General features: G+C 60.3%; 1 protein-coding gene across 1 annotated transcript in view; it reads left to right on the forward strand.

The window, feature by feature from the left end:
* DNMT3L (DNA methyltransferase 3 like) overlaps positions 1-12548 on the forward strand; it is a 14777-nt gene extending 2229 nt beyond the window's left edge. Inside the window, exons 6-13 of the mRNA XM_034652063.1 lie at positions 3-9; positions 154-285; positions 2177-2264; positions 3352-3440; positions 4996-5071; positions 5531-5670; positions 9725-9810; positions 12339-12548. Of these exons, the coding sequence (XP_034507954.1) occupies positions 3-9; positions 154-285; positions 2177-2264; positions 3352-3440; positions 4996-5071; positions 5531-5670; positions 9725-9810; positions 12339-12504 (784 nt within the window). The 3' untranslated portion in view covers positions 12505-12548. The remainder of the gene's footprint in view (positions 1-2; positions 10-153; positions 286-2176; positions 2265-3351; positions 3441-4995; positions 5072-5530; positions 5671-9724; positions 9811-12338) is intronic.
* The last annotated feature ends 1547 nt before the right edge of the window (positions 12549-14095 follow it).

Genomic DNA, 14095 nt, shown 5'->3' on the forward strand with positions numbered 1-14095 from the left:
AGGCCTTCTGTGACCGGGAGTCGGTGAGGGGCGGGGGAGGGCGGGGGAGGGCGGCCGGGCTTCCAGGACCCAGGACGGGGTGGGCGAGGCGCTGGGGCGCTGACTGTCCGCTTCCTCTGCTACCGGTTGCAGACCGGCCTGCTGGTCTAATAGCTGATGATGAAACTAAGGCTTTTCCGCGAATGCGCTTGCCTCATTTTCCCCTCTGAGGGCATGCTCCTCCAGACGGTCTGGTTCTGGAAAATGACCGTGGTCTGGCAGCCAGGCCTGAGGCATTTGCCGCAGGTAGGAGCGGGGCTCAGCAGAGGTGAGCCCCCATGTCCAGCAAATGGGAGCGAACGCGTAGGCAGCGGCACAGATGGGGCATGGCCGCGGGGCCTCTGCAGGGTAGAGGCCAGGAGCGTGAGCTAGTTTCATCCCTGGGCTGAGCTACGCCCTCCAAGTCCTAACCCAGGGAACCTGTGAATGCGGCCCAGCGGGGGGGCTGGGGTCTTTGCCCCGAGGTTTAGCTTTGGAGAGTGGGAGCACCTGTAAGGCAATGACAGGTGTCAGAGGAGCGAGGAGAGGGATGGTGACGCCCAGAGGGCGCCTGGCCACGTGACCACGGAGGAGAAGTCGGCGGGCTGTCTGCAAGCCAAGGAGCCCCAGGAGTGCCGGCCGGCACAGGGACGCTGGGCAAGGCAGGAGCACCCTCCGTCAGAGTCCCCGAGGGAGCCCGCCCCACCGCGTCTGCACTGGGGACTGCTGGCCTCCAGAGTAACCCTCCAGAGTGGTTGTCAGCTGCAGTTTCTGTCGGGTGTGGCGGCGGGCCAAGGAAGCGAAGAAGACAGAGAGTGGTCGCCCTGGCTGAGCAAGCAGGGACAGCAAGGGACCTGTACCCTGGCAAACCCCGGGGCCCCTCCGCCTCTCAGGCTACTCTCCCCTCAGCCTCCCTCTCCCCTCAGCCTCCAGCTCCTTCAGGAGCTTGAGCAGTCTTCCCCTCACCCAGCAAGATTCCGGGGCGGCTGCTGTGTGGTGGAGACAGGTGCGGTGAGAGGGCTGCCTGCTGCCCTCCCCGCATCTCACTGGCAGGGCTGGGGTGCCAGCAGGTGTGCTGACCCTGGGGTGCCTCCCCACCTCCATGCGCTCGCCTCTCTCCGGGGCCCGTGCTGGGATGTCCACACTGCACGGCCTTGCTGGCCATCTGGGCACAGGCGTGGGCCCGGCTTCTGCCTGGCACGGGCCGGGAGCCTGGACAGCTTCTGCCCCGTGGCCTACGTGCCTTTATGGTGCATTTTGGAAAAGGAGGTGCATGGGATCCTCGGAGGACTTTTTCCAGCTCCACCTGTGGACACCACCCCAGTGTAGACAGACACCCTGCTCACCAGCTGCAGGAAGTTTCCCTCGGAAAGGAAATGAAGTTGCTATCAGAAGTGTTGTTCATGCCGGCCCAGTGCTGGGTGGGGGGCAGATAGAAGGCGCTCTCCACCCCCCACCCCTGCTGCAGAAGGGGACCCGAGACCAGGCCATGCCTACCCCCAGGGTCCATCAGAGCCGCACCTGTGCTGGGCCCGCTCCTCAGGCCCACCTCCGAACTCGCCAGCTCTCCAGCCATCGGCTCCAGCCATAGGCAGACCCTTCCCCACGTGGCTCGGGGTCTCTTGCTCAGGCCTGGTCTCTGCCCAGCAGCCCTGTTTGTGGGAGGCCAGGCACCCCCATGTGCCTCCTCCTGGGGGCAGGAGCTCTGCAGTGCTTGATTCATAAGCGGGTATCCTAGAAGGAGGTGGGAGTCCTCCACGGGCTCTCCGGTCCTTTGTCCTCAGCTGGGAGCTCTCAGGGCTGCCAGGCGGCTTGGACATGGGGAAGGAGAGGAGTCGGGGAACCCCATTGCTGTACCTATTCAAGGTCCCCCGAGAAATCCAGAGGAAGTGCTTCCTCTCGGGATAGAATTTTCTTCCACCGCAATCAGGAAAAGCCCCTTGCACCTGCCTTTCCCGTGCTCAAGATGACCCGGTGGGGGTCAGGGCTGGAGGCCGCAGCCTGGGGGGCCACGTGGGCTGGGCAGCCAGTCTGCTGTGAAGGGACGTTCAGGTGTGTCTCCCTCCATCCGGAAATGTCTCTGCTGGACCAGAAAGAATTTTCCTGGTGCCTCACGGGCTCTGCAACCAAGTCACGGTGAGAACTGTGTTTTTCATAGGAGAATCCCCTGGAGACGTATAAAACGGTGCCCGTGTGGAAGAGAGAGCCAGTCCGGGTGCTGTCCCTCTTTGGGGACATCAGGAGAGGTGAGTGTAGTGAGGACTGGGGGTCTTGCCCTGTGGACAAGTCCCTGAGGGCCACAGCGGCAGGCAGGCAGGAAGGGTGGGGGAGGAGTAGCTAGAGCTCACTCCTTCGGAAGAGCCCTTCCGCCTTGGAGAGAACATGCAGGAAGCGAGTGTGGGTGTGAAATGCCATCAAGTGAGGCCGTGGGGCCCGGGCCTTCCTCCTCCAGCGGCAGAGCAGGCCCGCGGCCACCAAACACCAAAGTCCACTCCGGACACGGCCACACGCCTGACTGCTGCACAGGGCTCCCCAACCCGTCCTCTCTACCCAGACCTCCCAGCTTGCCCAGGCCAGCCGGTGATGGTGATGCGTTCCAGCCTCGCCTGGGTGTCCTGCCCCTGCCCCCCCGGCCCTGCACTGACCCCCGCCTGCTGGTGCCTTTGGAAATCCTATGGATTCTTCGGGGCCCAGCAGACATAAGAAGGATCCACGAGAACACGTCTTAGTCTCTGGCCAGACAGAATCAGGAGATGGCTCCATTTCTGGCCCTGCGTGTCGAACCTTGCACAGTGTGGTCACGGCGGCCTCACGGACACCTGTGCTGTGGACCAGGCGCCTGCGACACGCAGAGCGACCCGCCTCCCAGCAAAGGAGCCAGGAGTCATGGCCCCAGGCCACCCCGCCCGGATGGTGCAGCCCTTGGTCTAATTTATAATAAGATCCTTTCTGGACTGGTCCTCCACCGGAGGCCAGGCCGAGGACTCTGTGAGGCTGTGCCCAGGGCTCCCGCAGCCACGCCCACGTGTCCCACAGCCTGGCTGGGTGACATCAGCCTCCACCCCACGCCCTGGCACATTTCCTAACCCAGAGCCTGACACCACGGCTCCGGAAGGCCTGGTTTTGCAACAAATTCCTTGACTTTCTTAAATCAATACGCGGTGGAGTTTGCTTACTTGGTGTGTAACGTCACAAATCGCTTCATCCTCGGGCCCCTGTCACCTGGTTAAACCCAGGGAGTTTGCTCATGTTTTCTGGTCAGTTGTTGGCCGTTTCATTCTGCGGGGGTCAAACGCGGGCCCTTCTGTGCCCTCCTCCTGTCTCCCCACGCAGAGCTCATGAGTTTGGGCTTCTTGGAGAGTGGTTCTGCCCCAGGACGACTGAAGCACTTGGATGATGTCACGGATGTCGTGCGGAAGGACGTAAGTATTGCCCTGTGCCTCCAGGAGCGCAGGTGTGCAGGAGACCCAGGGGGGCCCAGGAGCCAGGGCACCCGGGGGCAGGGAGCCTTGTAGGGATGCACCCCGCAGGCAGTGGGAGAGAGGGGAGGGCTGTTTTTGTGGCCCCCACGCTGCCGACAGCCCAGAGCAGAGCCGTGGGCCCAACCTCCCGGCTGAGGGGTTGAAGTCCAAGGGGCCACTCCCAGCACTGGGGACAGTGCTGCCCAGACAGCGGGCTTAACTTCCCACCCTCCCTCTCAAAGAACGTCTCGAACTTGAACCGAACAGCCAGTCACTGTTTGGGGGCATCCTCCGAACACAGCGAGGGAATGTTCCCGGTCCCTCGAAGGCTGTTTCCTGCTGGCCCAGACAGTGGCCTTGGAGGAAGGACCTCAAGATGACTCAGCAGGACCCAGCTGGGCCAGGAGCCCCTTGCAGCCGACAGGAAGGGCTGGGAAGCCGTCTCCACTGGCCCTGGGGCAGGAGGACCTGGTCTGTGGGTCTCTGCCGGCAGGAGAGGGGATGGGAGCCCATCGTCGGTGGGCAGAGGGTCTGGGGCCGGGAGAGCTGGCCGTTGAAGGGGGCGGCTGGCCACAGGAGGGGCCCAAGTGGGGGTTCTGCTCCGCCCTGCCTCACCGCTCTGTTCCCCGTCAGGCCCGGGAGCCCATGGTCCGAGGGGCTAACTGTCCTCTCTGGCCATGCCTGGGGAAGCCCCTCAGCCTCGTTCCGCCCTGGGCCCCCCTGTGCTACAGCCAGCACACATCTCTTCCTGGGGCGGCGCACACCCGAACCCCACACCTTTCAACTTCATTACCATGGGCCTCATCCAAGACCCCACATCTGCCCTCTCCCCCGCCCTAGGCAAGCCACCGTGGGGCATTCTGGAGGCTGCCCCTCCGTGATTCTCATCCCAGACCCCCAGGGCCGAGTCCTCGCTCACAGGCTAAGACAGGGTGTGGAACAGGACGGGGGGCATCTCCCTGCCCGTTAGCCGTGGCTCCCAGATGCCCGCCTTCCCTAGTGAAGCCTAGTGAAGGCGTGAGTGGGGGGTGGATTTTGTCTTTTTCCGTGGGCCTGCAGTGACCAGCTGACTGCTGCTGATGGCCGGCAGGGAGGGGGGTGGCCCAGCGGTTGCTTCCAGCTGCCCGCTGTCACATCAGGGGCACACACAAAATCCATGTGAGTCCCGGGGGGTCACTGCGCCGACCTTCCCAGGGGCGGTTCTGTAAGGCACGGAGGGGTCACCTCAGACCCCAAGCACCCTATGGAGGGCCGGCCTCCCCTCACAGACAGATGACAGAGGCTGGCCTCCACATGTCCCGAGGCCAGTGGCAAGAGAGAACCACGGTGGTGGGTCTGACCTGATGGACCTCACTGCTCTGCTGGGGCCCTGGGTGGGGGGGGCTTGGCCTCATCACGAGCCACCTGCCTGGGCACACCAGGTACCCGCTGCTGTGGGGACACGTGGCCCCTGTGAGCCTGCGGCAGGACAGGGCCGTCCCCGTGCTGCCATCGGTAGTGTGCCCGTCTCCTGCAGGTGGAAGGATGGGGCCCGTTCGACCTCGTGTACGGCTCCACACCCCCCATCGGCCACGCCTGTGACCACCCTCCAGGTAAGAGACCACGGCCTGCCCACCTTCCTGGGCCCTCTCATCCCCACACCCTCGTGTGTCCTGAGGGACAGTGGCACTCGCCAGCTGTCTGTGTTCTTAGAAACAGCTGTCCTCAGGCCTTGCTGGCACGAGTAGCCTGTCTGCTCGGTGAGTATGGTTTGGCGGGTTTGACCCACGGGAAGCCATGCTGCATCCAGGAGCGGGGGGAGTCTGTCACCCTGGAAGCTGCCTGGTCCCCCACCTGCTGTGCTCCGTGTCCTTGTTGCAGGTGCTCTGCATGGCTTCTCTCGCCCTGCGTTGTTTTAAGTGCCTCTGTCCCTCGGCCTCCCCCCTTCCTCCATGCCCCCTCACCAGGGATCACCCAGAAACCTGCACACCCTCCCCCAGCCCCTCAGGCTCCCCCCTCCGCCGTGTCCCCTCACCGGGCACCTCGCAGACACACCTGCACCCCCCCCCCAGTGTGGTACTTGCTCCAGTTTCACCGCATCCTGCAGTACGCGAGGCCCAGGCCAGGCAGCCAGCAGCCCTTCTTCTGGATGTTCGTGGACAATCTGGTGCTGAGCCAAGATGACCAGACGGCAGCCACCCGCTTCCTGGAGGTACGTGCAGCGCCGCGCTCTGGGTGCCGATCAGGGTGGCCTCCCCGGGACAAGCCAGCGGCTCCAGGGGACGGCGCGGCGCTCGGCCCCATCCCGGAGCCTCCTCTTCTCGGGGCTCACGAGGGCCCGCTGCACTCCTGAGGCACAGATCCTGTAGGTGGCCTTGGAGGGCGTCCCCTGCACATGGTTCCTGCACTTCAGACATGCCACCGTGGCACTCCCGTTTGTGCAGGGAAACATCTCCGTACACAGCGCATGCGGGCACACGCCACACACAAGCACATAATCTCACGTGCACTCACGTGCACTCACCCTCTGGCGCTCCGACAGCCGTGGGTTTTCTCTCCACCTTCCTGAAGGCTGACCCTAGAGCAGCGTCCTGGGGCCTGGTGTCCCCCTCTCAGGACGTCTCCCCCACGCTCACAGCAGAAAGACTCCTGGCTGCGGGACCCTGTCCCCCCTCGCCCTGTTACCTCTGGGAGGCTCTATGCAAATACGAGCAAATCTGGCGAGGCCGCTGGGCTGTGCAGCTGGCTTTCTCCGCGGAGCCCTCGCCTTGGAAACCCTGCCACTGCAGAAACGCCGGGCGGGCTCTGTGAGGTTTTACTTTGTATGGCCGCAAAAACCATGTCCCGTGTGTTCCCCGTTGATGGGTTTTGGGGTTGTTGTAGTCTTGTGGCGGGACAAACAGGACGGCGATGCAGGGCGTGTGTGGGGACATCTGCGGGTTGGGCCCCAGGAGGGACGTTTCTGGGCCAAGTTCTGTCATCCTCGCAGCTGCGCCCACCTCCCCAGTGGGGATGGGGCTGTCCTGGCCCCCAACCCCCTGCAGGGGACACGGGGCCTGCAGGGTACACACTCTCCCGTGCAGTGCTGCCGCATTGGGGCCTGGGTCCCAGCGAGGTTTCTCCAGCCTTGGCATTGGGACCTTCCCTTTTGCCCTCTGACTGGTTTGGGTGTGTACATGACACACTGTGGGTTTCTGTGCTGCCTTACGGTCACCCTGCGGATTACAGTAGTTTCCAGTTGATTCGATTAGGTTTTCTGGGTATTTGAGCTGGCCCCCTGCGAAGAGTGGTCGTCTTCTCTTCCAGTCTTACTCCGGAGATACCCAGCTCCTGGCTCGTGGTGCAGGCACCTGTTGGACAGTGTCGGATCGCAGCGTTGACGGGACACCCCGTCCCTGTCTGCCTGTCACAGAAATGTGGCCAGTGCCTCCCTGCACAGCTAATGGTGGCTCTTAGGTTGGGGGTGATCGATTTCACTATGCTAAGGAACTTTCCAGAAGTTTCCGTGATTTCCATGTTTTCGAGTAATCTCGTCAAGAATAGTTGTTGGCTTCTGTCAAACGTTCTTTTTTAAGTCTGTGGAAATAATTAGGGTATTTTCCTCTTTAGATCTACGAAGAGGTTACGATATGCTGCCAGGGTTCCTAATAAGGAAGCAACCCCAGGTTCCTGGGGAAAATCCACTCAGCTGGGTGCATGGTTCTTTTCACGTCTTTCCGAATTCTGGTGAACGACGTTTCCTTTGGGACGCGCGGTGCGAGCAGCACGAGACAGCTGCTCCGTCCAGGTACCCACGCGTAGTAGCCGGTATCAGTACACCCGCCTGGAGGGAATCGTGTATAGTGATATGAACATCGCCCCGTCCACCGGGAACACGGACTGTTTCATCTGGGCTACTGTGGACGCCGGTGGAGTGGCCGGGGGTCTGCTAGCTTGCCTACAATGATCGGCGTCAGTTTACGTTGGAATGCCCGTGTTCCAGGTTGATATATACTGTCGATTAAAGCGGTTCGGGACCCTTGAGAATATAGATGCCGGTTAGGTATTGAGGAATGGGCACCCGCTTTACGTCGTAATCTCTCTTCCATAACTGCGCTATTTTTAAAGGAAGTGTTGTCAGCGCTGCCCGTGTCACCCTGCCCCCCGCCGGTGGCAGTTAATCATCGTCAGAACTTGTTGGGGTTTCCATTTACCAAGCGGGCCTCTGCTCCAGGGTCCACAAGGGCCTGGATGGCAGTGGTTGATCTGTTTTTCCAACAGATAGTCCCAGGCACATGGGGTCGTTCATCCTCACGAGTGATTCTGACGTCCTTGCTTGCTCTGGGGCTTGGCCTCTCCGAGGAGGTCGGAGCTGGATGCCGGCAGCGTCCCGACCATACAGGCGCACTGGCCACGACAGTAGGGCCTCTCCTGACCGTTGGGCGGCCCCCTGCTGCTCCGGGCGGCTGCCATCCGAAAGGCCGAGGCTGAACGGGGCGAGCTTGCCTATCATCATCGCTCTAGTCAGTCTCCGTCTCATCACCATCCCAGATGTCGCCATCCCAGGGGTCGGGGTCCCACTCGGGCCCAGCAGAAGCCATAGCTGGGTGCATGTCCTTAGTGTCCCCCTTCCCTCTCTGCTTCTTATATTTCTATTCAGCCATCTGTATGGCTGCTTTTTCCGCCACACGCCGATAGGTGTGGACTTGGTCAGAAAGAACATCAGTGACATGGGGCAGAGCTTCCGAGATCGCTGACCGGCCCGCTGGGACCGTTCCTTTGCAGTGAGCAAAACCATGGCTCTTCCCACCCAGGAACACCAACGTCAGGGTGAGGGTTTCCTCCTCGAAACAGAAAAGGTGTGCCCTGAATCCTGCTGATGACGCCAATCATGTTCTGCACAGAAGATTTACAACCGCCCGGTTTCAGCTTCCAAAAGGAAAGAAGACTTTATTATGGAAACCCAATAGAAACAGAAGACGAAGGGCATCTGCACCTAGATGAAGGTCATCGGCGGCAATAAACGAGAACAAGGCAAAGTTACATCAGACCAGGAGCTTACAACACCCAAACTTATCAGCTGGGGAAGCCCCGTGGAGACACCCGGGGTGGAGCCCCGACCGAGTGAGGCCTGGCCGAGCGTCCTTCCTGCGGCTGAGACCTCCCACTGACCATCCCCATAAAGGCCGTATTTATGGGGCCAGTGACGGGGTCTGAGGTTAAACATTTGTTCACCTACATGCAGTTTGGAGTGAGCTGCATTTCCACGTTCTCGTGTTTCTCTATTGTCAAGGAGCCTGGGCTCTGCATGTCTGCCTCCCCTCAGAGATTCCATCCTTGGGGGCCGGCTCTGCCTGGAGCAGGAGGGGGGCTGACACAAGATTCGTAGCCCTTGGCGTCCGGAACAGAAGGGCCAGTTCTGACCTGGAGGCCAGATCCTGTATCGTAAAGAACCAGGCTCCGGAGGTTATTCACGCAGCACGAGCCTCACCGCCTCCATTCCTCAGCCCATCCATGCAGGTCCCGGTGGTGGGCTCTGCGGGACAATCACAGAAACATCTGTCCATATAGAACAAGTGGCCATCGGGTGTCTCTTCCAGCCAGACGTCTGGATCCAGGAGGAGGCTGGTGTGTCCACGGCGGCGGGACTCAAGAACGGTCCACACGGGACCCTTTCAGCCCCCTGAGTGCACGCAGGTGGAATCAGCCTGTCTCCTCTTGGGTGTCAGGGACCAGGTGGCTTCTTGCCTCGGTTTCTCCTTGATGCCCCCTTCCTTCCGTGACTCCCCTTCCCCCCATTGGTGGAAGGTCTGTCTCCCTCCCACCCCCTCCCCATCTTTCCAGGTCCTTCTAGGGAGACTGGGACTCCAGGATCCAGGCACCAGGCAGCCCCCTTGTCCCCTGAGGCCCCGGTCCTTCAGAAAACTTGCTGTCTGCCAGCAAAGCCTCTTATCTTCCTGAAGCAAAACAGTCTTGGCTCAAAGACCGAGGATGTCTTCATCCTTGAGGGGAATCCGCATCTGAGCTGGAGCGGGCGGGGAATCCCTGCCCCTGTGACCCATGGGAATGAAAAAATGGAAAATCTACTGGTTAAAAGTTTTATAATAAGATCTTAGCCTCTTTTCCTCACAAGGTCATGAAGGGAAACAGATGTGACACATTGGCATGGTTGCCCAAGACACAGTCTGGGAAGACCGGACCTGGTGCCCACGGTGGCTGAGGCCTGTGGGCACCGTGGGGGGCACAGGTCGTCAGCCTGACCCCCAGCTGACGTTTCCATCCCTCAGGCCGACCCCGTGACCATCCAGGACGTCTGTGGCCGGGCCGTCCGGAACACCGTGCACGTGTGGAGCAACATCCCAGCTGTGAGAAGGTGCCTGTGTGTTCCAGGACCCGGGAGCTGGGGCCGGGGGGGGGGGGAGGGGGATGCTGGCCCAGCATCGGGCTCACCAAAGGAACGCAAGTCTGAGAACACAGAGCTGTGCCCGGGCGGCCTCCGTGCCCAGGTTAGGGCCTTGTCTGGCGGCCTTTGGTCCAGCCCCTGAACCCAGCATTCTCAAGGTCAGGAACGCCCGCTCCCGCTTTGGGGACCTCTCCCCAGCTTCTCGTAGTAAGGCCGTCGGGGGTGCCCCCCTCGGGACTTGCAGCGCTTCCCCAAGTCCTGGGAAGAAAGTCTACACCCCCAAACAGGTGTCACCTGGCCACTCCCAGCCTCCTGGAGCTCTGCCCTGCCCTACACACCCCCACACCTGTGCACTCACACCCACCTCACACTCATCCACACCTGCTCACACTCGTACACCTGCTCACACACTCACACCCATCCTCTCACACTTATCCACACTCCCACACCTGCTCACACGTTCACACCTATCTGCTCACACCTGCTCATACATTCACATCCACCTGCTCACGAACCCACACCTGCTCACACGTTCACGCCTATCTGCTCACACCTGCTCATACATTCGCATCCATCTGCTCACGAACCCACACCTGTGCACTCACACCCACCTCACATTCATCCACACCCCCACACCTGCTCACACATTCATGCTTATCTGCTCACACTCACTCACACCTATCTGCTCACACACGCCCACTCATACATACATATCTACCCACACAGCCAACCGGCTCACACTCAGGCCCATCTGCTCACACATCCACACTCGCTCACACACTCACAGCCACCTGCTCACACTCACCCACACACTCACACCTGTGCACACACAGCTGCTCGTGGTCACACACAACTCACAGTCGTCTGTTCACACTCATTCACACACCTGCTCATATGCTCACACCCACCTGTTCATACTCATTCTCACACACACAGGCTCACACACACTGTCACACTAACACGAGCTCACCCCCGATGCATTTCTGGGCTGTGCTGAACAACAGTCGCTCAAACACACCACGCCTTGGGCCGTCACACATACCCCTTCCCTGCTGCCGGAACATTCTCGGGACTGCTCTTTCTCACGAACGTCCCATCTGCCTCCCGGCCCCCCCACCACCCACAGCCCCTGCTCCCCCCAGGCCCACTCCTCTGGACAGCTTTCGGCTCCCAGGACACCCGCCCTCACTCTTCTGTCCTTATCTGCACACCGTGCCCCAGAGCACCTGAGGACGCGGCCGTCTCCCTCCCTCACACCCCATGCCATGTGGCACCAACATTGACAGGATCTAAGCTAATTCATGCCTTCTCCTCCTGACAGCGAGTTTCTGGGAGCTTCTACCCACCCAATTCCAGCACGCCCCTAGCTTGTAGTGTGGCAGGTGCTCATGGCACAGCCTGCCGAGGCTTGGCGCTCCAGGCCCCCACGCTGGCTCTGTGTTTGGGTGGAGCCAAAGTGAAGCCGCTTTCCAAATGTTGTTTTTGGAAGCCTTGAGCATCAGCCTGCCTCTTCTCCCCTGCCCGCTCCCTCGCTGCCCTTCGCGCACTTCACCCCCCCGGGGGCGGCAGGCGGGGGCCTGGGGAGGTGGGCAGGTGCCCGGGGAAGCAGGGAGGTGCCTGGTTCCCAGAGATAAAGCTGGGAGCAGCGTCTTCACATGGGCGTTTTCTCTCAGGTTCATGTTGTCTCAACGAAGAGGACAGCCTCACGCTCCCTGAAAGTGGGAGCACTTGGCCAAGACTGTGGGCAGCTGCCTCTGGACAGACAGCCACAGTCATCCCTCAGGCAGTAGGGCTGCCCCAGGGAAGCATTTGGGGAGGGGGCTGGGATGGGCATTGCATGTTTCTGGCTTCCGTTCAAGGCTTTAATCCCCAAAGTAGACCCAGAAGTGTTCCCCGACTCCAGTGGGGTGCCTGGGAGCCCGAGATGGGGAGGTGGGTTCCAGCTGCCATGTTGGAAGCCGTGAGTCCCACCAGTTGCTTCAAATTGCAAGCCAGGTGGCCTGTGTCCTCCCCACCGGCAGACCCCACACACAGGGCACCCAGCACAGGCAGCTGCAGGACCCTCGGGGGACGTGCTTGGTACCGTTCGGGTCTCGGGTACGGGAATTCTGTGGGAATGATACGCAGTGCAGCATAGCCCACCTTGCCCACTGAGTCCTGCCCTTTCTTCTGTGTGGGTTCCCTCCGCACTGGCTTCTTCACACGGGAAGCGGACCTGCCGAGCTGGGCCAGGGTCCTGGCTTCTCCCTGGGGGAAGCAGGAGGTATGGGGGCCATCTCACCCCCTTCCGCCCAGGACAGCTTACCATCTACCACCGTCTGGAAGACTCGCAGAGGGCTGAGGGCTTCTAAGGATGCTCCTCTCAGAGACCTCGGGGTTATCTGGTGGGCCTGGCACCACGACTGCCCGATGTGCCAGCCCCCCTGCGCGCCCCATGCCGGCCCCCGGGGGCCTGTGTGGAGCTCGGGTGGTAATGCCCCTCCTTCTCTCCTTGGCAGCAGGCACTCCGCCCTGGCTTTGTGCGAGGAACTGTCGCTGCTGGCTCAGGACAGGCAGAGAACAAAGCCCCCCGCCCAGGGGCCAGCCCAGCTGGTGAAGAATTGTTTTCTCCCCCTGCGAGAATATTTCAAGTATTTTTCAACAGAACTCACTTCCTCTTTATAAATGATTTATTTTACTATGAAGATAAAAGACTTCCTAGAACCAGGCAACTTTCCTTACATTGTTTCTTTTTTCCTTTCTAAATTATTATTTTATTTGCTTGACTTTGGATTTCCCAAGGTTGCCACAGACGCGTCTTCCCTTTGGGTGTGGTGATGCAGGGTTCTGGCCCCACCATGCCCTTTCTTGGGGGGGGGGCGAAGTTCCCAGCCCCTGAGCGTGAACACCACCCGGATGTTATGAAACATATTTGCTGCTGAAAATGTTTCTGTGTGCCATTTGAGAAGTTAACAATATATTTGTTGTGGTCGTTATGGGTCACATTCTCGGGTTTCTGTGTGTGAGGACAGCCTTTATCGTACCCTGTATGACGTGGGAGTGTGTGGGAGGGAGAGGAACAGGTCACATCGTCATAAGCGGGTGTGGCCCTCGCTCCCTGTGCGCACATGGCCGCGCTGGCACGTGACCGCCGTTGGCCGTGAGAGAGATTGTAGCTGCACGAAATCACAGAACATCACACTTGGCAAGCAAGGGGAGCGCGGACTGAGCTGCCGCCAGACGCCAGATCCACTCGCGAGGCACGAGCCCGCCGGTGCCCCTTCTGCCGCAGGGACTTGCTTGCAGGAGGCAGGATTTCCGCTCACCCTGGGCCCACCGCAGAGCTGGCTTCAAGTCACATGTAATGAATCCTAAAGGGATCTTTCCTGATGAGCCAGGGAAGCCCCCAAGGGACGTGGATTCAACAGCTGACAGACACAGCTTGTCCTGGGCGTCCCAGCAGGGGCGAGGAGCCCCCAGGGCCCGTGCTAGCGCTGGTGGCCGTGTGCCTGCTTTGCAGAAGAAAAGTGGGGCTAAAATTGGATCTTCTGAAGATCTTTTAAAAAATATCTTGAAGTAGAATATTGGTTGTAATGGTTAATTTTATGTTTTGACTTGGCCCATGGGGCCCAGACATTTGTTCAAACGTTATTCTGGATGTTTCCGTGAAGGTGTTTTTTGGGATGAGATTGATGTTTAAATTGGCGGACTTTGAGTAGAGCAGATTACCTTCCCTCATGTGGGTGGGTGATGTGGTCTGAAGGCCTGTGTTCCCCCCCCAAAGTTATATGTTGAAATCCTAACCCCCAGGATGGTGGTGTTAGGACATGGGACCTTTGGGAGGTGACTCCAGAACGGCACAAGTGTGCTTATCACAGAGGCCCAGAGAGCCCCCTTGCCCCTAGTGCCACGTGAGGGTGCCACGTGCAGACGCACACAGCCGTGGCCCCAGGCCTGGGACTTCCAGGAGCCGTGGGCGGTACATTTCCATTGTCCAGAAGCCATTGGTATGCGGGACATTGTTACAGCGGCCCCATCGGGCTGAGACCAAGGGCCTCTGCCCATCCACGGAAGGCCCCGGTGGAACAGGCTGACGTCCTCTGAGCATGGAGCTCTTAAGCAAACCGCCTGTGGACTCCGGTGACCCCTTCTCCCCAGGTCTCTGGCCAGCCAGCGCACCTGCGCATTTTGGATTTATCGAGCCTCCGGAATCCCGTGAGCCCACTCCTAGCAATCAGTTCCTCTCTGTGTGTCTATGCACCCCTGTTGGTTCTGT

This window comes from Ailuropoda melanoleuca, chromosome 1 (assembly GCF_002007445.2).
Source record: "Ailuropoda melanoleuca isolate Jingjing chromosome 1, ASM200744v2, whole genome shotgun sequence".
Taxonomy (NCBI): Eukaryota; Metazoa; Chordata; class Mammalia; order Carnivora; family Ursidae; genus Ailuropoda; species Ailuropoda melanoleuca.